Below are 26,796 nucleotides of genomic sequence, written 5' to 3'. Positions count from 1 at the left end.
ATCATCAACACCACCAGCACCACCACACAAGCATCGTCTAGCGGGTCGCGTCTGGGACGAGAATTAGGGAATTATTCAGTCACTCTCAGTTTGTTGTCCTTCCCCCGAACCTCCGATGAACACGGTTGGCTACGTACGGTGCGAAAGAAGTTCAACATAAAAACATCAAAGATAGCGCAGAGCTTCCGCGGCCCCTGCGGTAATCACCCCCCAACCCCAACTCTCCCCCCCCCTCCCCCCCTTCATCGTCTCCCTCCCCTCGTCTCACCTGGAAGATGGCGATCCACGCGTAGCCGATGTTGTCAAAGTTCACGGAGCCTCCGTGCGGATTCCTCTTCCCGGGGCGGCACTCGCTGGGTGGGAGTGGGGGGGCCAAGAGAAGCGGGCCAGCACCGTGGGATCAAAACTGGGGGATCACGATAGGGGATCGATCCGGGGTGGGGGGGGGGGGTCGAGATTTGGGTGTCTCGGCAAGGGGATCACGATAGGGGATCAATCCTGGGTGGGGGGGGTCAAGCAAAGAGGATGAAGGCAAGGGGATCAATGCCGAGGGGTATAAAGATCCTGTATAGGGGTCCCTTCTCCCTGACGTTCCCTCTCACTCCCCCCCTCTCTCCACCCCTCCCCTCACTCTCCCGTGACTTCTATCAATCTCCATGAGAAACTCGCGAGCGGCTCCAGTTTCATGATTGCTGCTCCCCCACGTGGGGGTAAAGTGTGGTGCGGGGGGGGGGCGAGAGGGTGGGAGGTAATGGAGGGGAAGGGTAGCAAGGTGAGAGCCCGTGGTGGGAGAGGGGGGGGGCGGGGAGCTGAGAGGTGGGGGTTGGGGGGGGGTAGCACCTGTAGTAGCGGCTCCAGTCCACGCACACGGCGCGCCCCGCCGCGCTCTGGTTCTCAGGAATGGACACCATGGCTTGCGCGCCGAGGCCTCCGTGCGGACTGTAGGGGCTGTAGTGACTGTGTGGGCCGTGTGAGCCGTGTGGGCCGTAGGGGCCCGCGGGGCCCGAACCGTTGTGCGGCGCCCCGCCGCTCCGCCGCGCCCCACCGAGGGCGGCCCCCGAGGCGCAGGGCCCCCCCCGCGAGGCGCGACCTCGGCAGGTCGCGGCAGCTGCGTACGCCGTTGTCGCGGGGCAGCGAGCAGATGAAGGGCCGGTCGCTCTCGTCCTCGGTGCGGAACACGGGCGAGAGCGGCAGCGAGGAGCCGTCCACGTCCCTGCGGGCACGGAGACCGCGGCTCAGGTCGTTGCCGCTTCCGCAGAAAACCCGGACCTGTTCCGCGGTCGGCCTGGGTTCCTCAGAACCACTGTGCAGGTAACTCTGATAGAGTTCAACAAAGGTCACCAGCACCACATCTCGGTACAAATCACTTCCTGCCACCCAAACAAAACAGACGCAAATTCCCGGACAGTCCGGGTTAAACCCGGTAAGTTGGTGACCCCATCCACACTTGGTGGTGGTGGTTGCAGAATACACGTGTGGTACTCCTGCTGTAGGTTTGGTTCCGAAGAACTGCACAGGGTCACTCACTCACAGGGACCTCACTCACAGGGTGGCGTTCACCTCGCGCAGGAAGCAGCGGTTGCGCAGCAGGCCGGCCCACAGCTGAACCCCGACGATGCCGAAGATGAAGAAGACGAAGAAGCAGAGGAGCAGCACGTTTCCCAGCATGGGCAGCGTGTCGAGCAGCAGCGTCACCAGGATGCGCATGCCTAGAGGCAGCGCTCACCCTTTCACCCGCTCACCCGCTTACTCCGGCCTCGCGGGCACGGCTCACCCACTCACTTCACTCTCACCTGCCCAGTGAGCAGCCACACACCTGGCATCACTCACACCTGCCTTGAGGGTGAATGAGTGCGCGAGTGAGTGGGTTATTTGGTGAGTGGGTGGGTTAGTGAGTGGGTGAGTAAGTGAGTGTAAGTGGGTGAGTGAGTGAGTGAGTGGGTTATTTGGTGAGTGGCTGGGTGAGTGAGTGGGTGAGTAAGTGAGTGTAAGTGGGTGAGTGAGTGAGTGGGTTATTTGGTGAGTGGCTGGGTTAGTGAGTGGGTGAGTAAGTGAGTGTAAGTGGGTGAGTGAGTGGGTTATTTGGTGAGTGGCTGGGTGAGTGAGTGGGTGAGTAAGTGAGTGTAAGTGGGTGAGTGAGTGAGTGTACGTGGGTGAGTGAGTGGGTTATTTCGTGAGTGGCTGGGTGAGTGGCTGGGTGAGTGAGTGGGTGAGTGAGTGAGTGAGTGTAAGTGGGTGAGTGAGTGAGTGAGTGGGTTATTTGGTGAGTGGCTGGGTGAGTGAGTGGGTGAGTGAGTGAGTGAGTGTAAGTGGGTGAGTGAGTGAGTGGGTTATTTGCTGAGTGGATGGGTGAGTGAGTGGGTGAGTAAGTGAGTGTAAGTGGGTGAGTGAGTGAGTGGGTTATTTGGTGAGTGGCTGGGTGAGTGAGTGGGTGAGTAAGTGAGTGTAAGTGGGTGAGTGAGTGGGTTATTTGGTGAGTGGCTGGGTGAGTGAGTGGGTGAGTGAGTGAGTGTAAGTGGGTGAGTGAGTGAGTGGGTTATTTGGTGAGTGGCTGGGTGAGTGAGTGGGTGAGTAAGTGAGTGTAAGTGGGTGAGTGAGTGAGTGTAAGTGGGTGAGTGAGTGAGTGGGTTATTTGGTGAGTGGCTGGGTGAGTGAGTGGGTGAGTGAGTGAGTGAGTGTAAGTGGGTGAGTGAGTGAGTGGGTTATTTGGTGAATGGCTGGGTGAGTGAGTGGGTGAGTAAGTGAGTGTAAGTGGGTGAGTGAGTGAGTGGGTTATTTGGTGAGTGGCTGGGTGAGTGAGTGGGTGAGTGTAAGTGGGTGAGTGAGTGAGTGGGTTATTTGGTGAGTGGCTGGGTGAGTGAGTGGGTGAGTGTAAGTGGGTGGGTGAGTGAGTGAGTGGGTTATTTGGTGAGTGGCTGGGTGAGTGAGTGGGTGAGTGTAAGTGGGTGGGTGAGTGAGTGAGTGGGTTATGTGGTGAGTGGCTGGGTGAGTGAGTGGGTGAGTGTAAGTGGGTGGGTGAGTGAGTGAGTGGGTTATGTGGTGAGTGGCTGGGTGAGTGGGCGAGTGAGTCTCACTGGGGACGCGGTTGATCGCTCGCAGTGGGCGCAGCACGCGGATCGTGCGGATAGCGGAGAGGCTGACGCTCTCCATGTCCAGCGAGTACTCCAGCATGCTGACGAGGTGGGGAGGACGAGGTGAGGAAGGACGACGTGGAAGGGGGACGAGGAGGGGAGGACGAGGTGAGGGAGGGCGATGTGAGAGAACAAAGAGGGGAGGACGAGGTGGAAGCAGGTGGAGAGGACAAGAAGAGGATGATATGGGGGAGGAGAAAAGGGAGGTTGACGAGAAAGACGACGATGTGGGATGAGAACGGCGAGGGGAGCATGGGGATGAGAGGATGAAGAGCGGGAAAACGAGGTGGGGAGGACGATGGGTGGACGAGGTGGGGAGGACGAGGACAGGGTGCAGAGACTGAGTGAGAGGTTGATGAGCTGTGAGTGAGGGGTAAGCAAGAGGTGAGCAAGGGGTCAGTGGAGGGTGAGTGAGAGGTGAGCTAAGGGGGTGACAACAGTTTTAGAGTTGAGTGTGTGGGGTGAGCGAGGAATGGAAGCGTGTGGTGAGGAATGAGAGTGATGATGAGTGCGGGGTGAGGGTAGAGTGAGCGAGGGGTGAGTGTAGGTGAGTTTAGTGAGCGAGGGGTGAGTGAAGGGTTAGTCATTGCGCGGGGGGAGTACGGGGTGTGTAAGAAGTGAAATGAGAGGTGAGCGCTGTATGAGCGAGGGGTGAGCGAAGGGTGCGTGAGCGGTGAGGGGTGGATGAGGGGTAAGTGATGGTGAGCGTGAGGTGAACTAGGGGTGAGGGATCAATGAAGTTGAGCGCGGGGTGAGCGTAAGGTGAGTGAGGAGTAATGGCGGGGTGAGCGAGGGGTGAGCGAGGGGTGAGCGAGGGGTGAGCGCGCTACCCCGCCAGCACGATGAAGAAGTCGAGGCGGTTCCACGTGTCCCCCAGATACCCCGCGCGGCCCCAGATCCCCAGCGCCATCATCTTGAGGATCATCTCCACCGCGAAGAACGTGAAGATGAAGTCATCGAATGCCTGGAGTGACCACCATTACCACCAAGATTACCACCACCATAACCACCACCATTAACACCATAACCATAAACACCACCATCACCACGATAACCACGACCACCATCATCACCATCACTACCACCCCATCATCATCATCATCACCACCACTATCATCATTGTCATCATTACCATCATAAACGAGTCATTTCTATCCATCAACATAGCCGAACTGAATTCATCATCACACACTCGCACATATCAGAGAAATATCACCCAGAGGATGAGCGTGAACACCACCTGGCAAGGCAGCCGCTGACTTCTTGCCTCCCCTGGAGGCTCCACTTGCAGGACCTGGGGGCTTCACCCGTCGGCCTTACCTAGATGCCTTACCTGGATGCCTTACCTGGATGCCTTACCTGGATGCCTTACCTGGATGCCTTACCTGGAGCAAGTGGGGCCTCACCTGTCGGCCTTACCTGGATGCCTTACCTGGATGCCTTACCTGGAGCAAGTGGGGCCTCACCTGTCGGCCTTACCTGGATGCCTTACCTGGAGCAAGTGGGGCCTCACCTGTCGGCCTTACCTGGATGCCTTACCTGGATGCCTTACCTGGAGCAAGTGGGGCCTCACCTGTCGGCCTTACCTGGATGCCTTACCTGGAGCAAGTGCGGGCTCACCTGCAGCACGCTGCAGCGCTGGGCGCGGCACTGCCCCTCGGCGCACGGCTGGAACATGCCGAGCGTGGCGCAGTTGAGCAGGATCACGAGCATGCTGGCGCGCTCGAACCACGTGCAGTCCGCGGGCGCCGGCGAGTCAAGGAAGGGGGTGTCGGCTCTCGGGCGCGGGTGAATGTGGAGTCTTGGATATGGGGAGACTCGGGTGAGGAGAAACGCACTAATGGGCAGACGCGAGTGTGGTGGAGTTGTGTGGAGGTGGACTTTATGGCGGGAGGGTGAACACGAGGGTCCCCACCTCTTCCACCACCGGGCGAGCCCGGACACGACTCTCGGTCGGCACAGGCCTCTCGGCACCACGGTGCAGTCTCCTGCTGCACGGAGCTGAACACGGTCACCAGCACCAGGTCGCGGTGAAAATCAATCCCCGCGCGCGTGTCGTGGATGTGGCACGGCGGGGAGGCACAGGAGGTGGATCTGACAGTCGTCTCAGTGAACTCGTAACACCTGCGGTCTGTCACGTGACCTTCTGCCAGCGAGCCTTCCACACTCCACGTGATAGCCAGCCTCCGAGTGCACCTAGCCTGGCACAAGCGCCGTGGTAACGTCACCGTCGCTCAGCGGCGAGTGGCGACTGCTGCTGTTGTTGTTGTTGGTGAGCAGCAAAACGCGTGGGTGTGAGGTGGGGTGAGGGCTCGGTGTGTGCTCTTCCGCGTGTCAGCGTGAGATGTGTGCTACGTGAGTGCGTGTGTGTGCGTCAATATGTTCATGCGTCAGCGTGTGTGGCGTGTGTCACTGCTCATCAAGTTTGATTTTGTGCAAGCAGGTGTGAACTGAACACACCAGATTGAGTCGCATTTGCAAGAGTGACCTGGGGAATCCAAATTAACAACAAGAGCCGAATGGCTCACAGGGCTTTACCGAATAAATGAACTGAACTGAATTAAGCAAAGATAAATCATCGCAAAAACAACTGCTTTGTCACGTGAGAATTTTTTTTTATATTAAATTACCTGAAACGTGAGGCAGCTTGGGCAGATTATATTTAAACCCATCACGACACAATCACAAAACGAAGTTACAGAAACATTCAACAGATGTAGGGTGACTATTGTACTGATATGTAAACAGACACAAGGATAGACGAGTCAAATGGACAATGCAAGTCTATGGGTAATGTAAGTGGGTGGGCAGAGGTAGTCGATGGGCAATGGAAATCTATGATGATTGTTAGACTAACATATAAACAGAACCGATATACGGGTGAATAATAACTGCTACGTACGGTGCGAAAGAAGTTATATACAGTGCATACAAGTGAAGCTATTATAACGAATCAATAGATCAGCATCGAACTGTGATTGAGATGGCAGAGGAACCAAGGCTATTTATAAAGCGATGGAATTCCAGGCGGGTGACGCATGAACAGAGAAACCTGCCCAATGTGTCTCCACCGAATCTATGGGCCTCTGTGTGAGTCTGAGGGTCGCTGTGCAAGTCGATGGGTCTCCGTGTTGGTCACAGAGACTGCATGTGGAGCGTCTAGGAGTTTGAGGGTTTTGGTTCTGAATAAACAAACACTGTGGGTAGGTGAGTGACCGAGTAACGCGTGTCAGTGTGTGTCGACTCGAGATGTGGGGAGCGGTGGTGTAGTGGTTAGCGCGCCGCACTATGAACCTGGCGGGCCGAGTTCGATTTCCGCTCACGGCGACCAGCACCAGTAACGATTCTCGGAATTGGTCCGAGGCCTCCCCTCGGTTGATTCAGCCTTAAATGAGTACCTGGTGCGGTGAAGAAACAAAGGCGGTCGTGCGTGGTGCTGGCCACACACCCCCTCGGGTGCCGTTGCGGAATTTGTAGGTGCTCGCTAACAACATTTGCCCCGACAGTATATTAAGGCTTGGCTAGAGATATTTGTCTTTGCATCAGAAATGGACTTGGCCCAATGAGTCACCCTCCGAGTTGAAAGCAGAGGTGATAACCGGTATTGGTGTAAAGATGCCAGTGATGAGTGGAGACGTTGGTTTGTAAGATAAAGTGTGAGTACGAATGAAAGGCGGGATTTAGCGAAGCCAAAGTGGTATTGGAAGTTGATTTGTATCTAATGTCAGTAAAGTCTAGGATAGGCACAGATGCAGCAGCTACCCGATGTTTCCGTGTAAGAGATGAGACGCGGGATTTTCTTGTGTACAAAGTCACCATCCTCATTCTTCATTTGTTATTCAGAATGTCGATCGTGAGGTTTTAAAGTTGAGATGGGAATCGAGCCAGATAATGCAAAGAGACTTGTGTGCGTGATGTGTGTGTATATATTACGTGTGTGCGATGTGTGTGTATATATTTTTGACCCAGTGCCGTGTCGCTGGATGTGTAAATTCCGCTCTCGCGAGGCGCGCAGAATCGGGGCGTTTGGCCATGCGCCGCGATCAGGGTCACGGGAGGCGCGCGCCACGCGCCTGCGTGCGTGTGTGTGTGAGCGTGTGTGTGAGCGTGTGTGCGTGCGTGTATGAGCGTGTATGTGTGAGCGTGTATGTGTGAGCGTGTGTGTGTGTGCGTGCGTGTGTGTGTGAGCGTGCGTGTGTGTGCGTGCGTGTGTGCGTGTGTGTGAGCGTGTGTTCATGATGCTGGCACTTGGTCTGGAGTGATTGGAAGGCATGGGCCAGATCAGCTCAATAAAAACGGTAGGAGGCTGCTAGATTTTTGTGCAGCCCATGGACTTGTAATTACCAACACGCTCTTCCAGCATTGGCGCATCCACACAACATCATGGATGTATGCCGGGTCCAAGCAAGAACATCTGCTGGACTACATAGTGACGGACCAGCGGATGCGAGCCCATGTCATTGACACCAGGACCTACTGTGGAGCTGATCTGCCCTCTGACCATCGACTAGTCATCTGTAAGATGCGCCTGCCATTCTTTCACTCCGGTGGTGGGTGTACACCCAGGACCCCATTCCAACCTAAAGTGGCCTGGTCTCAGTTAGCTGATGAAAGTTGCAAGTGAGAATTTCATCATCGCTTGCAACTGGGGTTGGCATCGTCCCCCACTCCTCCTGATGTCGAGGATAAATGGGCGAGGTTTAGGACTGTGACTCATGCAGCTGCAATGGCTGCTTTGGGTACGCGGTCCAGACCTCCCCAGAGACCCTGGCTGACAGAGGAGGTGTTCAGGATAGTTGAGAAAAAGCGACAGGCCCACTCTAATCGGCTACAGCATCCCACGTCAGAGAATGAGGAGGCTTACCGCAGCCTTCGCTCGGAGGTGCGGAGAGCCGTAAGGCGCTGCAAGGATGGGTGGTGGTCGCGGGCTGCTGAGGAGATGGAGTCTGCCTCAGTGGCCCGCGATCACAAATCACTATTTAACTCCATCAAAAAAGTAACCTGCAGCGCCACACATATTACCATCATTAGGGAAAAAAACGGTGATCCAATCTCCGAGCCCCAGGAACAAGTTTGCAGATTTGCTGAGCATTTCTGTGAGGTCCTGGGGGAGGGGAAATCCCTCAGCCAGGAAAACATCATGGCACAAAGTGGGGATAACCCTGCTGAGGCTGCGGTGCCTCAAATATTGGAAGAAGTCACCCCCTTTGAGTGGCTGGCTGAAGTGCCATCTGTTGAGGAAGTACTGAAGGCGATCCCGAGTCTTAGACCAGGAAAGGCACCGGGCAGATATGATCTCCCAAGCGAAATGCTGAGGGAGGGTGGCGTTTGTGCACAGACTGCCCTACATGACATCATAACAACAGTCTGGACCACTGGACGGGTTCCGCAGGATTGGAAGGATACCCTGGTGGTCCCCCTCTTTAAGAAGGGGGAACGCACAGACTGTAACAACTACAGGGGCATCTCACTCCTCAGTGTGCCAGGAAAGGTCCTGGCAAGGATTATTCAACATTGCCTTGCTAAGCACGCTAGGAGAGGCTTGCGGAGCCCCAATGCGATTTCAGGAAAGGGCGGTCCTGCACAGATGCCATATTTTCTGTCCGTCTGCTACAGCAGAGGTGTAGGGAATTCCAACAAGACCTACATCTCTGCTTTGTTGACCTGGTCAAGGCCTATGATACCATCAGTAGGCCTGGGCTCTGGGTTGTTCTTCGTGTTTTCGGAGTCCCTGACCCTCTGCTCACGATCATTAAGGACCTTCATGATGGTGAGCGGGCCCGGGTAAAACTACCTGTACACCTTGGAGTGCGACAGGGATGTCCTTTGGCTTCCACATTATTTAACATCTATTTTGACCACGTAGTTCGTGAAGCCTTCAATAGCTGTACCGGAGGAATTTCCATTTGGTACAGATATAATGGGAGGCTGATCGATGCCCAGGTGCGATCAAGGGATGGCTCCCTATTGGTCAACCACGTTATGTACGCCGATGATTTGGTAATAGCTGCTCATTCAGAGGAGGAGTTGGAGACGCTAAGAGGTGGGGCCTTACCATCAGACCCACCAAAACTAAGCACCTGCCTGGGTATTTTGTGCCATCGAACACTCCACCTTCACAACTCCAAATCGGTGATGGGGCAATAGTGGAGAGAGTGGAAAGTTTCCTATACCTGGGCAGTGTGCTTATGACCGGCTCCAGTTTAACAGCAGAGGTCTCACTCCGAATCAGTCGATGGGAAATATATTTTCATCGGTTGTGTAACGCTGTGTGGAAGCTACCTGGTCTGTCGCTCCGCACGAAGCTTCAGGTCTTCTCGGCCACAGTCATTCCCTCCCTTCTCTACGCTTGCGAAACGTGGACCCCCCTAATGGAGCATCTTCGCCGGTTGGAAACATTTAGGCTGACCTGTCTACGATCCATCCTGGGTTTAACCAGGCTGGATTGTGTGAGGAGCTCACAAATCCTTGAAAGATCTGGGCAAAGTCCCATCGGTGAGCTCCTCCGGCAGGCAAGGCTGCGTTGGCTGGGTCATGTAGCCCGCATGCCCAGCCACCGCATGCCTAAACAGCTTTTGTTCGGTCGGATCGAGGGGGCTAAACAGGGGCGGCACGGGCTCGAGAAGAGATGGAGTGATGTGGTACAGGAGGACGTGGAGCTGAGTGAACTTGCCGATGACTGGTACCAGCGGTGTCAAGATCGGCCTCTGTGGAGGAGGCTCGTGAAGGACGCTACTGGGCAGTTGGAGGCAGTCGCCCTCCAGCAACAACGGAGGGCGGAGGAGCGACGCTTACAACAACGAGCGGAACGCCGGGTGGCTAAAGCACAGCAAGTTGGCACAGTAGGGGGCACAGGTGGTGCATCAGCCAGTCATCTCAGGCAGTCGACCCGTGGCACCTGGGTCTGCCCCGTGACCTCCTGCCAGCGGGCGTTCGACACTTCACGTGGCCTCAAGGTGCACATGGCCTGGCACAAGCGTCATGGTGACGTCACCGCCACTTCATGGCGAATGGCGGTTGTTGTTGTGAGCGTGTGTGGGTGTGCGTGCGTGTGTGTGCATGTGTGTGTTTATGACCAGTTCCAGTTTGACTCACTCCAAATCAGGCGAGAAGTGTTATATTTTCATTGGCTGCGTAACGCTGTGTGGAAGCTACCTTCCCTGTCGCTCCATACTATAAGCTTGCGAAACCTGGAACCCTCTGAAGGAACATCGGCGCCAGTTGTAAACATTCAAGCTGGCCTGCCCACGACCCATGCTGGGTCTAACCAGACTGGATTATACGAGGAGCTCACGGATCTTTGCAAGATCTGGACACAGTCCCATCGGTGAGCTCCTCTGGTAGGCGAGGCTGCGTTGGCTGGTTCATAGAGCCTGCATGCCCGAAACGTTGCCTATTAGATATCCACCGTGTTCACACGAAACGTGTTGTTCGATTCAAGCAACGGGTCACCTTGTATCCACAATAACTTGAAAGTGCTGTTAGTTGCTGGTCATTTGACGTTTTGGACCTTTGAGTCTGCACTCAGTGTGTTAAATCATGTCAAGGTGCCACCAGCATCAACATCCCACACCACAACCACCATAAGCACAACCGCAATCGACTCGGCGTGTCACCCCGTCCCTCTTCCTGACGACACGAACCACACGGGACCGCGATAATTGACCGCAAATTAGCCCCACCCAGGTGACGTCAGTAGGGTGGGAGGCAGGGTTAATAGGACATAATTGGTCACGTGTCGCCTTAATATGTCACGTGCGCAACGCCTGCCGCCCCCCACAAGGACACTAATTGCAGCGACTTGATGTAAATTCTATTCATTATCGGCGGGCAATTACCTCATTAGGCACGCCCCCCCTCTCCCCCCTCGAGCCATTGCTGCCTTCACACGGACCACCGCGAGCTGTACGCTTCACCCCAATCAGCGTCACCACCACCCTGATCACCCTCAGCAACATCCTTGTAGGTATCAGCAGCAGCATCAGCAGCAGCATCAGCAGCATCGTCATACTCAGCATCAGCAGCAGCAGCAATACTGCTCTGAGCTCTCCGCTGGGGGCAGTGGGTGCCGGGCCCGCGTCTCGTATTGAACCGCGTGAGACCCCCCCACCACCCTCCCCACCGCCCTCGCGCAGCCCCGACCCCCCCCCCCCCCCCGGGCAATCTAAAAACAGATCAGCAGACAATTCGCATCCTCCACGTATTTCTCTCAACATCAAACATTTAGAACATCTACACGCGCGATCTTTCTCACGCCGCCCCACGGCCTTCTGGGAGTGCCCTTTTCAGCAGAACACCCTGGATCGGTTTCGACTTTCAGTGACTCATCAGCAGTCGGGTTCGCTTGAACCATTGCTGATGAAATGCCCGATGTTCGTTTTGTGTTGCCTGCAAATCGACCCCTCACGGCGCGAGAGTGAAGCCGCGAGAGTGTCGCGTGGCGAGTGAGTGTGGTGAGCAGCTGTCTGTGGGGAGCGTGGTGACGGGGTGAGTGAGTGTGGTAAGTCTGGGTAATGTGGTGAGTGGGGTGAGTGTGGTGGATATTGTGTTGTGCATTCTGGTGATTTCACTGTTTGTTGTGGTGAGCGCGGTGAGTCTGGTGAATATTGCGGTGAGCGCGGTGGTTGTGGTTAAGTGTGAGAGCGCGCGTTTAATCTCTGAGGAGCGCAAGGCGATCGATGTTTCCCACAAAAACAACTTCCACATCGACCCGCGCCGAGGATGAGTGAGGGGCAAGCGAGACAGCTCACTCCCGATTCCTCCACCTTGTACGATCCCTTGAAACTGACGAGGAACGCGATTCTCGAAAAAACGCAACCCTTTAAAGATGTGTGGTCTATGGCTCCGACCCTCTCTCTCCCCTCTCTCCCCTTCCACTCGCTCGCCTGTTCAGTCTTTATCCGACCCTCTCTCTCTTCCCCATATCTCCCCCTTCCCCACCTCTATCCCCCTCCCGCCCCCATCTCTTTCTTCTTCTCATTTTTTACGATCAGAGGAAACAAGGAGATGCTCGGTGTAGTCGGCACTTTGCTTCGTTCATCATTTCGTGTTTTTTTCCAATGCTTTGCTTTATGTGCCCCCCCCCCCCACCTTTTTTTAAATGAAATATTTCACAAAAGATGTCACGCTCTTCTCTCCCCCTTCTTACCCCTTCCCTCTCTCTCTACCCCCTCTCTCTACCCCCACCCCCCTCTCTCTCTACCCCCTCTCTCCCTACACGATGTCTATGTTCCCCCTGTTCTCTATGCAATCTTAGTAATTCTCTCTTCTGTCTCCCTCTCCCGCCGCCGCGCCTGTGAGCGCGGCTCCCATCGTCCCCGTCCGCTTATCGCGCCCAGCGCCGTTTGCTTCCCTCACTCACCCCTCAATTTCTCCCCCCCCCCAACTCACACCTCCTCCCCCGTCTCCTCTACCCCAGGAGACCCCGGGCGAGACTCAGCGATTAATCAGGGACGCGTCGTGGTTCTCGGTGTCAATTTGTGGCGGGGGGTGGGGGCTCGTGTCCGGAAACAATTAACAGCGGGGGAAGCCCCCCGCCCCCACTCCCCGCTACAACTCCCCGCCCCAGGGGACCCTCTCATTCCGCAGCTTTGATTAATGGCGCGGGGATGACCCAGAAAGGGAATGTCGGGACACAACTACCGGGGAGGGTGGCGGGGGCACAGCACAACCCACGACACAACGCGCGACACACCCTACCGCTGTCACCACCACAACAATTACCACCACTATAGTCACCACTACCACCACCACAACAATCACCACCACTATAGTCACCACTACCACCAACACCACCACTACAACCACCACCACAACTACCACCACCACTACGATCACTGCCACTACAACCACCACCACTATAGTCACCACTACCACCACCACTACAATCACCACCACTATAGTCACCACTACCACCAACACCACCACTACAACCACCACCACTATAGTCACCACTACCACCACCACCACAACAATCACCACCACTACGATCACTGCCACTACAACCACCACCACTATAGTCACCACCACCAACACCACCACTACAACCACCACCACTATAGTCACCACTACCACCAACACCACCACTACAACCACCACCAATATACGATCACCACCACTACCATCACCACCACTGCGATCACTGCCACTACAACCACCACCACTATAGTCACCACTACCACCACCACTACAATCACCACCACTATAGTCACCACTACCACCAACACCACCACTACAACCACCACCACTATAGTCACCACTACCACCACCACCACAACAATCACCACCACTACGATCACTGCCACTACAACCACCACCACTATAGTCACCACCACCAACACCACCACTACAACCACCACCACTATAGTCACCACTACCACCAACACCACCACTACAACCACCACCAATATACGATCACCACCACTACAATCACCACCACTGCGATCACTGCCACTACAACCACCACCACTATAGTCACCACTACCACCACCACTACAATCACCACCACTATAGTCACCACTACCACCAACACCACCACTACAACCACCACCACTATAGTCACCACTACCACCACCACAACAACCACCACTATAGTCACCACTACCACCAACACCACCACTACAACCACCACCAAAATAGATCACCACCACTACAATCACCACCACTGCGATCACTGCCACTACAACCACCACCACTATAGTCACCACTACCACCACCACTACAATCACCACCACTATAGTCACCACTACCACCAACACCACCACTACAACCACCACCAGTATAGTCACCACTACCACCACCACAACAACCACCACCACTATAGTCACCACTACCACCAACACCACCACTACAATCACCACCACTACAATCACCACCACTACAATCACCACCACTACAATCACCACCACTACAATCACCACCACTACAATCACCACCACTACAATCACCACCACTACAATCACCACCACTACAATCACCACCACTACAATCACCAGCACTACAATCACCACCACTACAATCACCACCACTATAGTCACCACTACCACCAACACCACCACTACAATCACCACCACTATAGTCACCACTACCACCACCACTACAACCACAACCACCACCACTATAGTCACCACTACCACCAAAACCACCACTACCAACACCACCACTACAACCATCACCACGATAGTCACCACTACCAACAACACCACCACAACAACCACCACCACTATAGTCACCACTACCACCAACACCACCACTACAACCACCACCACTATAGTCACCACTACCACCAACACCACCACTACAATCACTACCACTATAGTCACCACTACCACCACCACTACAACCACAACCACCACCACTATAGTCACCACTACCACCAAAACCACCACTACCAACACCACCACTACAACCATCACCACTATAGTCACCACTACCACCAACACCACCACAACAACCACCACCACTATAGTCACCACTACCACCAACACCACCACTACAATCACTACCACTATAGTCACCACTACCACCACCACTACAACCACAACCACCACCACTATAGTCACCACTACCACCAAAACCACCACTACCAACACCACCACTACAACCATCACCACTATAGTCACCACTACCACCAACACCACCACAACAACCACCACCACTATAGTCACCACTACCACCAACACCACCACTACAACCACCACCACTATAGTCACCACTACCACCAACACCACCACTACAACCACCACCACTATAGTCACCACTACAACCACCACCATCGCCATCACGGCGCCGTCGACCCGGTTGAGCGCCATTCGTGGTGGGTCCCGCGCGTCACGTGTGCGCACACACAGACCCAGCTCGCCCTACAACCACGCACACGGTCTGGGCAAGTTCTGTTTGCGAGCATCTACTCGGGTCGCCACAGCACACGAGGGGGTGGAGTGGTCAGTTTCACGCCCGATCGCCTTCGTCTCCCCCATGCCTCCGCCACACACACACCGATCTTGACAACGCCGGTTCCCGTGATCACACCGACTCGGGGAATTCCTGGCAGCTCCACATTCTCCCATCTCCAGCCTGTGCTAGTCACGCGCACTCACTCATCAGCCCATCTCGTAGCCAGCTCGCTTAATTATCTCTATCTGGCCAAACCCTTCTTGGGCATGTCGGTGCTGGGCATGCGGGCTACATTACCCAACCTACGGCAGCCTCGCCTGCTGCTGAAAGAGCTCCACTGTTGCGACTATTTCTCGATTTTTCAACGATTTGTAAGCTGCTCACGCTGCATTTCAGTCGGGTTAACTCCAGAATGGATCGAATGTCTCAAGCGGCACAGATGTTATTTTAAAGGACGCCACGTTTCGCAAGCATAGATACTCATTTGAGGCTGCGTCGACCTTGCGGAGACCCAGGACCGGTTCAAATAATCATCACTGGGGTTGGTGGCCGTGAGCGGGAATCGAAGTCTGGTCGCCGGGTTTTTAGCGCAACGCTAACCGTTGCCCTACCGCTCCTCATACACACACACACGCGTGTACACACACACACCTGAACACACACGCGTGTATACACACACACCTGAACACACACGCGTGCACACACACACACACACCTGAACACACACGCGTGCACACACACCTGAACACACACGCGTGTACACACACACACCTGAACACACACGCGTGCACACACACACACCTGAACACACACGCGTGTATACACACACACCTGAACACACACGCGTGCACACACACATACCTGAACACACACGCGTGCACACACACACACCTGAACACACACGCGTGTATACACACACAGACACCTGAACACACACGCGTGTATACACACACACCTGAACACACACGCGTGTACACACACACCTGAACACACACGCGTGTACACACACACACCTGAACACACACGCGTGTATACACAAATACCTGAACACACACGCGTGCACACACACACACCTGAACACACACGCGTGTATACAAACACAGACACCTGAACACACACGCGTGTATACACACACACCTGAACACACACGCGTGTACACACACACACCTGAACACACACGCGTGCACACACACATACCTGAACACACACGCGTGCACACACACCTGAACACACACGCATGTACACACACACCTGAACACACACGCGTGCACACACACATACACCTGAACACACACGCGTGTACACACACACCTGAACACACACGCGTGTATACACACACACCTGAACACACACGCGTGCACACACACACACACCTGAACACACACGCGTGCACACACACCTGAACACACACGCGTGTACACACACACCTGAACACACACGCGTGCACACACACACACACCTGAACACACACGCGTGCACACACCCCTGAACACACATGCGTGTACACACACACACGCACCTGAACACACACGCGTGCACACACACACACCTGAACACACACGTGTATACACACACACACCTGAACACACACGCGTGTACACACACACATACCTGAACACACACGCGTGCACACACACATACACCTGAACACACACGCGTGCACACACACACCTGAACACACACGCGTGTACACACACACACACCTTAACACACACGCGTGTACACACACACACAACTGAACACACACGCGTGTACACACACACACACACCTGAACACACACGCGTGTACACACACACCTGAACACACACGCGTGTATACACACACACACCTGAACACACACGCGTGTACACACACACACACCTTAACACACACGCGTGTACACACACGCGTGCGCACACACATACCTGAACACACACGCGTGTACACACACACACCTGAACACACACGCGTGTATACACACACACACCTGAACACACACGCGTGTACACACACACACCTTAACACACACGCGTGTACACACACGCGTGCACACACACACACCTGAACACACACGCGTGTACACACACACACCTGAACACATACGCGTGTACACACACACACACCTGAACACACACGCGTGTACACACACACAGACCTGAACACACACGCGTGTACACACACACCTGAACACATACGCGTGTACACACACACACCTGAACACACACGCGTGTACACACACACAGACCTGAACACACACGCGTGTACACACACACCTGAACACATACGCGTGTACACACACACACACCTGAACACACACGCGTGTACACACACACAGACCTGAACACACACGCGTGTACACACATACACCTGAACACACACGCGTGTACACACACACACCTGAACACACACGCGTGTACACACACACACCTGAACACACACGCGTGTACACACACACACACCTGAACACACACGCGTGTATACACACACACCTGAACACACACGCGTGCACACACACACCTGAACACACACGCGTGCACACACACCTGAACATACACGCGTGTACACACACACCTGAACACACACGCGTGCACACACTAACACCTGAACACACACGCGTGCACACACACCTGAACACACATGCGTGTACACACACACACACGCACCTGAACACACACGCGTGCACACACACACATACACCTGAACACACACGCGTGCACACACACACCTGAACACACACGCGTGTACACACACACACACCTTAACACACACGCGTGTACACACACACACAACTGAACACACACGCGTGTACACACACACACACACCTGAACACTTACGCGTGTACACACACACAGACCTGAACACACACGCGTGTACACACATACACCTGAACACACACGCGTGTACACACACACACACACCTGAACACACACGCGTGTACACACACACACACCTGAACACACACGCGTGTACACACACACACCTGAACACACACGCGTGTACACACATACACCTGAACACACACGCGTACACACAAACACACCTGAACACACACGCGTGTACACACACACACACCTGAGCACACACGCGTGTACACACATACACCTGAACACACACGCGTGTACACACACACACCTGAACACACACGCGTGTACACACACACACACCTGAACACACACGCGTGTACACACACACACCTGAACACACACGCGTGTACACACACACACCTGAACACACACGCGTGTACACACATACACCTGAACACACACGCGTGTACACACACACACACCTGAACACACACGCGTGTACACACACACACCTGAACACACACGCGTGTATACACACACACACCTGAACACACACGCGTGTACACACACACACCTGAACACACACGCGTGTACACACACACACCTGAACACACACGCGTGTACACACACACACCTGAACACACACGCGTGTACACACACACACCTGAACACACACGCGTGTACACACACACACCTGAACACACACGCGTGTACACACACACACCTGAACACACACGCGTGTACACACACACACCTGAACACACACGCGTGTACACACACACACACCTTAACACACACGCGTGTACACACACGCGTGTACACACACACACCTGAACACACACGCGTGTAAGCCGCGCGCCGCCGCATTAATATTCATGAGCACGCGCGATCCCATTCGCGCGGAGACCCCGCGCACAAAGACGCGGCGAGATTAAATAAATAAACACGGGGGTGGGGGGCAGGTGTTTCCATGGCGACAGTGACCCCCACAAAACACAACCCCGAGACCTGAAGCGAACCCATGTTACCTACATGCGAGGACAGTCCCCCCCTCCCACCTTTATAGACCCCCCCCCCCCAACCTCCAAGTCTCCCTCCACACCGGACCTAACAAACCCATTCCCCAAGTTCCTCCATCATCAGAACCCCAATGACGACCACCCCACCAGACCCCCACAATACCCCCCCCCTCCCCGGAATGAGCACCGTGGTCGCTTGGCAACCGCACGTCTCGCGGGAGGCGTTAATTGCCGCCGGCTCCGTCTCGAAGCGAAATTAAACTCACGAAACGGCAGACGCAAGCCGCGGTGGCGGCGGCGAGGGGCGTTTGCAGGCCGGGTACATGTACATCCGCAATGGACAGTATGAACACGGCAGGTCTAGCGCGGAGGGCGACGCAACACCTGGAGCACGTGACCCCCTCACAAGACCTGGAGCACGTGACCCCCTCTCAACACCTGGAGCACGTGACCCCCTCACAACACCTGGAGCACGTGACCCCCTCTCAACACCTGGAGCACGTGACCCCCTCACAACACCTGGAGCACGTGACCCCTTCTCAACACCTGGAGCACGTGACCTCCTCACAACACCTGGAGCACGTGACCCCCTCTCAACACCTGGAGCACGTGACCCCCTCTCAACACCTAGAGCACGTGACCCCCTCTCAACACCTGGAGCACGTGACCTCCTCACAACACCTGGAGCACGTGACCCCCTCTCAACACCTGGAGTACGTGACCCCCTCTCAACACCTAGAGCACGTGACCCCCTCTCAACACCTGGAACACGTGACCCCCTCTCAACACCTGGAGCACGTGACCCCCTCTCAACACCTGGAGCACGTGACCCCCTCACAAGACCTGGAGCACGTGACCCCTTTTCAACACCTGGAGCACGTGACCCCCTCTCAACACCTGGAGCACGTGACCTCCTCACAACACCTGGAGCACGTGACCCCCTCTCAACACCTGGAGCACGTGACCCCCTCTCAACACCTAGAGCACGTGACCCCCTCTCAACACCTGGAGCACGTGACCCCCTCTCAACACCTGGAGCACGTGACCCCCTCTCAACACCTGGAGCACGTGACCCCCTCTCAACACCTAGAGCACGTGACCCCCTCTCAACACCTGGAGCACGTGACCCCATCTCAACACCTGGAGCACGTGACCCCCTCTCAACACCTGGAGCACGTGACCCCATCTCAACACCTGGAGCACGTGACCCCCTCTCAACACCTGGAGCACGTGACCCCCTCTCAACACCTGGAGCACGTGACCCCCTCTCAACACCTGGAGCACGTGACCCCCTCTCAACACCTGGAGCACGTGACCCCCTCTCAACACCTGGAGCACGTGACCCCCTCTCAACACCTAGAGCACGTGACCTCCTCACAACACATATATGCAAGTGTTTTCACACATCTCATCAGCCACACGACGATCTGGAAGTGCATATCAACGGCACTGGTTGAACACAACCAGTTTTTATTGTTTGCGTAGGGGGACCGACATGTGAAGGAGGCGAATCGTGTGCGTCGTTATTTATATTCTCCACAACGAAGCGAGTCATGGTCCTGTGTTGTCTATGACAGAGTTCTTGAGCATTGGTTAAAAAAGCCGTGACTTTTGGCGAAACACTGGATGTCCAAACCCGGCGCAGAGTGTTGCTGCTATGAAGCCAATGCTGCTGCTAAAATGACGCACTCCCAGAAGGCCGTGTGGCTGATGGGATGCGTACAAATATCACTGTGACGTCGGGGACGTGGAGGGACGGATACGGCAAGGAGGCGCGCTGTCTGCTTGTGTATCTCGTTACACTAACATCGGGGGTCGCGACCTCATCGCTCGGCTCCTCCTCCGCACCCAAACCAACCCCCTACCCCCAAGTCACCCCCTGCGAGAGATCCGCCCCCCCCCCCCATGTTACCCCCTCGCCGTGAAACAATCGCGATCGAGCCGAGGAGTGGGGCTGCCCCCCGGCCGTCCAGCCGAGCCACGAGTTCATCTCCCTCGCGCTGAGGGCGATCGAACGGGAAGCGGAGCGCGCATCGACTCCCGCCTCACGGCTCCGTGTAACGCAACGCCGCCCCTCACCTGTCCCACAAAGAGGGCTCGGGTCACGTCGCGAGGCGCGCTAATGGGTACGGAGGATCGCGCGGGTCGGCGGGAACCCGGCGTGAGGATGAGAAACTTGGATAATGGGGGGGGAGGGGCAGCAGAGGAAGCTGAGTGAGGGGGGGGGCAGGGCTCGAACCGGAGCACGTCGTGATGATGCAGACACTTGGGTGGAGTAGCACAAACAAAGATCTCCCGTGTAGCCTCGACAGACTATTGGGGCTCGTGTAGTTAGCGAACACTCGTGAAGGCCAACACGGCACACGAGAGGCTGGATGGCCAGCGCCACGCTCAGCGGCCTTTGTCTCCCCAGTGTAGATATTTACACACCGCACCGGGTACTCGTTTAAGGCTGAGTCGAGCTACGTGAGGCCCCAGGACCGGTGCAGATATTCGTCCCTAAAGTGCAGCGCGCTAACCAATGTGCCACCGCTCCTCACAAAAACACAGACACACAGACACACAGGCGGCGTCCGCACGGAGTACATAGCCGACAAGAAGACAACGCCGCGCGACTCACTCCGAACGAGACACACACAGCGAGCGCGGGGGCTCCTCCCTTCAGCGCCGCACTCCTCGTAAATCAGGAATCGTCGTCGGGTTCAACTGCGGAACCTGCGCGCGGCGGGGAGGGGAGGGGCGGCTTGGGGCCAGGCCGCCCGCCTCCCTGCGCAGGGAAGAAGGGGATATTTTTAGATTTCGGGAGAATAGAAAAATCAAAGGACAGAGCTGCGCCAGCCGCGCCACCCACCGCACCGCGCCACCCGCGGTGGGGGCCGCGGACCGAGGGGTGGGGTTGGTGCGTGTGGCCGCGGTGTGGGAAGTGAAGCGTGGGGGGCTATCTCCCGCGGGGGTGGTTGTGGGGGGGTCCCCCCCGTCACGTTGCACGTCTCGGACGCTATCGCCGCGCCACCGTGAGCTGCTGACAGGAGTCGCGATCTGGACGCGACCGCGAGTCCAGCAGAAGCAGCAGCAGCAGCAGCCAGACGGAGCTTCTGTCTTAGCAACGTCCAAGCGGCGCCAAGGGGAACGAGTCGAGTGAGATGAGCGGGAGAGGTGGGCGAGGGCGAGGCCGGTGTGGGAGCCGGGAGAGGCGGCCGCGCCGCGCCGCTTCTCCGTGAAGGCGCCGATTGATTCCGCTAACGATGGCGCTAATTGGTAATTACCGGGCCGGCGCCCGGCTGCGGTTACAGCAGCAGGGACCCCCGCTCCACCCCGACCCCTCGCGGCGACGCGGAACCAGAGCCGCGTAACGAGGGGGCGCCGCTCCTCGGAGAGGAGGGGGAGGCGTCCTCGTTGGCGCTGCAGCACCACATCACCAGCAACACTCACCGCGCGATCATCACCACCGCCATCGCCCTCCCACCAGAACCCCCACATTGCCCATCAGCCTCCCATCTCACAGTGTCCGCCTGCCACGGTCGCCACGTGAGTGAAGGGAGATAGCGGGACAGGAGCGGGAGGGGCGCCTCGGGGTATCAAAGCCCCACGTGACGGGAGTCCAATGATTGACAGCTGCTACCAGCGCAAGGAGCCCCGAGGAGCCAATCAGCGCTCGCGTCTCTGTGGCAACGGCGGCACTTGCGCTGCCGACAAATTGGAGGAACGCAAATCTCAGACGCGGCGGCGGCGGCGCTGCCTGAACAACGGGGGCGGGGTGCCCCCATGGCCCCCTCCCCATGGGGCCAAACCGCTGCGGGGAAACACTCGACATCCGTGCTCCCGACTATGCACGCCGCACTCACGAGGCGCGCTCTCCGCCTGGCACCACTGCTCAGGAATAATGGTCAACAAAGACCACTTTTATTTGTGGTGTGGAGAGACGGTAAGGAGACGGCGAATTCTCTGCTTGGTTATGTATATAACTAGGACTAACAAAGAGAGGGTGCTTGCCTATTAGCATTGGGAAGTTCGCCAGCATTGGCTCAACCAAAGCTTGACTCTGCTGATGAGACACTGAACGACGAAACCGGTCCGGAGTTTTGCTCGTGTGAAACCAAATGCTGATGAAAAACAATCACTCAGAAAGCCGCGTGGATGATGGGATGTGTTAAGAAGATTTGTATTGTTTTATGTGGACAGACAAATGTGAGAAGGATGCGAATTGTCTGCTTGTTTATTTGCTCAATAGAAGGTCGCCTCGCTCCCTCTCCGCTGCCGTCGCTGCAGCGTGGAATTCTCCCCCCGCTCGCCCCCACCGCCCTCCACTTCAGACCATCCATTGTGTTTGAGCAATTTCATGCCCACAACCTCTCTCTCTCTCTCTGCTCTTCTCCGCGGGCTATTGCCCGTGACCATCTCCGCTCTGATATCTGTCTCCCACACAGAGACGCGCGCGTCTCCCTCCATGATGGGCGCCGCGTGTCCCGCTTGGAAGAGTCTACCCCCCACCACCACCACGGTTCTCTGGTGAGTATAGCGGGGGAGGGGGGGTCATTCAAAGTTTGCCTCCAGCCTCAGCTCCCTTCACGACCCAGGAGTCGCGCCGAGCCCCTGGGTAATTTGGTTGGCGCAGGGACCCCCGCGGGCAGAGGGGGTCTCGGATCGCCGCCGCCTCCTGCAGCTGTTTATCCATCGACCCCCCTCCCACCCCCCGACCCCCCCACCCCCCGAACCCCAACGCGCCACCCCCGCCGCGGTCATTCTAGCTCAGTTACATGGACCAATCACGTGGCGCCGAGAGTCAAGGGTAAAATACACTACGGGGGCCTCACCTGTCAGCGCTCGTGGGGGTCAGTGCTAGGGGCAAGGGTCAATGTGCGGGGGGGGGGGGGTCAGTGTGCGGAGGAAGAGATCAGTATGTGGGTGACAGGGTTAGTATGTGTGTGTGTGGAGGGGGGGGGGCTCAATGTCTGTGTGTGTGTGGAGTTCAGGTGTCCCTGTTCCTTGCGTGTTAGTGAGCGGCCACCGCCAGCGAGTGGCCGCGCAACGAGCATTGCCACCATCACCACGAACATCAACCACCACCGCCTCGTCGCGTGTCTACCCGCCCTCCGGCACGCGGGGGAGGGAGCAGCAGGAGGAGGAGGAGGAGGATATGGGTCGCACACGAGGCGGAGACACCACCTGCGCGGGCCGCTCGTCTGCCGCATGCAGAAGAAGGCGACGGGGGCCAACCCGGGGTACGGCAGCGGGGAGGACCCCGAGACATCGCCGGGAACATCCTCCTCCTGGGGTCCCTCGGGGCCCGGGACCTGTTCCGAGGTAGCCGCCTCTTCGGCCATGACCGCGCCGGGCCCTGGGGGACGAGACCGGAGAGCGCGGTGAGGGGGACCTGGTTGATGCTGCAATTTCAGCAACAAAGGAAACGCAGTGCCTAGGCTGGCAGGAGCCCGCGATAGAAATCTGGGGATGCCAGAGACCTAGGGCAGCCTCTCGTTGTGAATGCGGGTGTTGTAAATGGTTCGTGTGAACACGAGTCGCTCGTGACGCGTCTGCTGCTGCTTCTGCTGCTGCTGTTCGCGACGAGCCCGTGTCGCGAACAGCAGCAGCAGCAACGGTGGAGGCACTGGGGTAACGTGGTCACGGGGAAGCGAGTGGCCCTGATGAAGGGGGCCCAGCATCAACGGGGTCCAGGGTCTTGAGCCTCGAACACGCCAGGGTTCACAATCAGACTGCTGCTGCTGCTGCTACAGCGGTAGCGAATGGATCAACACGGCAGATACCACACACACCACACCACACACACTGCAAACACCACACACACCACACGCCGCAAACACCACACACACCACACACACCGCACACTCCGCACACTCCGCACACTCACCACACACCGCACACTCACCACAAAGATAAAGACAAAGATCCCCCGTATAGCCTTAACAGACTGTAGGGGCAAGTGCTGTTAGCGAGCACCTATGAAGGCCGGAACGGTACACGAGGGGATGGGTGGCCAGCACCACGCCCGACCGCCTTTGTCTCCCCAGTGGCGATGTTTACACACCGCACCAGGTACTCATTTAAGGCTGAGTCGACCTAGGGGAGGCCCAGGACCGGTTCAGATAATCGTCACTGGTGTTAGCCGTGAGCGGGAATCGAACCCAGGTCGCCAGGTTCATAGCGCAGCGCGCTAACCGCTACACTACCGCTCCCCATACACTCACCACACCACACACACCACACACACTGCAAACACCACACACACCGCACACACACCGCACACACACCGCACACACCCCACACACACCCCACACACCCCACACACACCCCACACATACACACCACACACCCCGCAAACACGGCACACACAACACACCCCGCACACCCCGCACACCACGCACACCACACACACCACACACACACCGCACACACACACCGCACACACACACCGCACACACACACCGCACACACACAACACACACACCGCACACCACGCACACTCCGCACACCACACACACCACACAGACACACCCCGCAAACACGGCACACACACCACACCCCGCACACCACGCACGCTCCCCACAACACACACACACACCGCACACACACCGCACACACAAACCGCACACCACGCGCACCACACACACCACACACACCACACACACCGCACACACGGCACACACAACACACCCCGCACATCACGCACGCTCCCCACACCGCACACACACACCGCACACACAACACACCCCGCACACCACGCACGCTCCCCACACCACACACACACACCGCACACACACACCGCACACACACACCGCACACACACCCCACAAACACGGCACACACAACACACCCCGCACACCACGCACGCTCCCCACACCACACACCGCACACACACACCGCACACACACTCCACACACCACGCGCACCACGCGCACCACACACCCCACACACACACAGGCCACACACCCCGCGCACACCGCATATAGACAAAGATCCCCCGTATAGCCCACACAGACTGCTGGCGCTGATGTTATTAACAAGCCCCTATGAAGACCGATACAGCACACGAGGGGGTGGTGTGGCGAGAACCACGCTCGGCCACCTTTGTCTCCACAGTGATGATGTTTCCACACTGCACCAAATACTCATTTAAGGCCGAGTTGACCTAAGGGAGGACCGACGACCGGTTCAGATATTCGTCAGGAATTTCGACTGAGTGAGAATCGAACTCGGGTCGTCGGGTTAACAGCGCAATGCGATCACCACTGCACCACTGCTCCCCACTACTTGCGCAAACACAGGAGCACACATTCACCCCGACACTCACCCACCGCTACGCTCACCCGCATCAGCGCTCATCACCAACCGCGCTCGCCCGCAGCTTCGCTCATCTGCACCAGCGCTCACCACCCCGGCGCTCACCAACGTCACCCTTAGCTGAGCTCACCCGTAGCCGAGCTCACCCGTGCTCCCCAGGACCCGTGCTCACCGTCACATGGAATGCGCGATCCGGGAAGGCTCCTCACGGAAACGCGCCGCTCCCCCTCCTCGTCCTCGCTCCCCGTTCTCCCCTCTCCACAGCCCCCCCCCCCCTCTTCTTCCCTCCGCGCGCCGCTCGGCGCGTGGGCGGTCGCGCGCGCCGTGCTTTGTGGCGCGCGGAGCACGTGACCAGACCGCGCGCCTCCGAGCCACCAAATTCACTCTCTCCTCTCTCTCCTCTCTCTCTCTCTCTCCTCCACTCCCGGCGACACTCCCGCCCTCGCTCCACTCTCACTTTCCGCCCCCCTCATGCCCTTTACCCTTTCGTACCAATGATCCTCTCACTTTACACAGCCTCACTCCTCTGTCCTTGATTCTCCTCCACTGCCTTCATCCGCGACGTCCTCTTTCCCATTGCCTCCTCTCTCCATCCATCCCCACGCTCACTCCTTCGCTCCCTCCACTCTCCCCACCCACAACCCCCCTCCCACCTCCGACTCCCCCA

The 26,796-nt window shown here is 56.8% G+C and overlaps 1 protein-coding gene across 1 annotated transcript in view; it reads right to left on the bottom strand.

Annotated features, from left to right (window-relative positions):
• Positions 1–24,612, bottom strand: part of LOC144726502 (voltage-dependent T-type calcium channel subunit alpha-1I-like) — a 57,171-nt gene extending 32,559 nt beyond the window's left edge. Inside the window, 8 exon segments of the mRNA XM_078605286.1 lie at positions 269–353; positions 841–1,076; positions 1,078–1,213; positions 1,547–1,709; positions 3,075–3,172; positions 3,962–4,095; positions 4,752–4,863; positions 23,970–24,612. Of these exon segments, the coding sequence (XP_078461412.1) occupies positions 269–353; positions 841–1,076; positions 1,078–1,213; positions 1,547–1,709; positions 3,075–3,172; positions 3,962–4,095; positions 4,752–4,863; positions 23,970–24,154 (1,149 nt within the window). The 5' untranslated portion in view covers positions 24,155–24,612.
• Between the last annotated feature and the right edge of the window lie 2,184 nt (positions 24,613–26,796).

The sequence above is a fragment of the Lampetra planeri genome, chromosome 23, assembly GCF_965212315.1.
Source record: "Lampetra planeri chromosome 23, kcLamPlan1.2.h2, whole genome shotgun sequence".
NCBI classification, from domain to species: Eukaryota; Metazoa; Chordata; class Hyperoartia; order Petromyzontiformes; family Petromyzontidae; genus Lampetra; species Lampetra planeri.
Note: the sequence above shows the minus strand (reverse complement) of the source record. Positions and strands in the feature narration are given on the sequence as shown.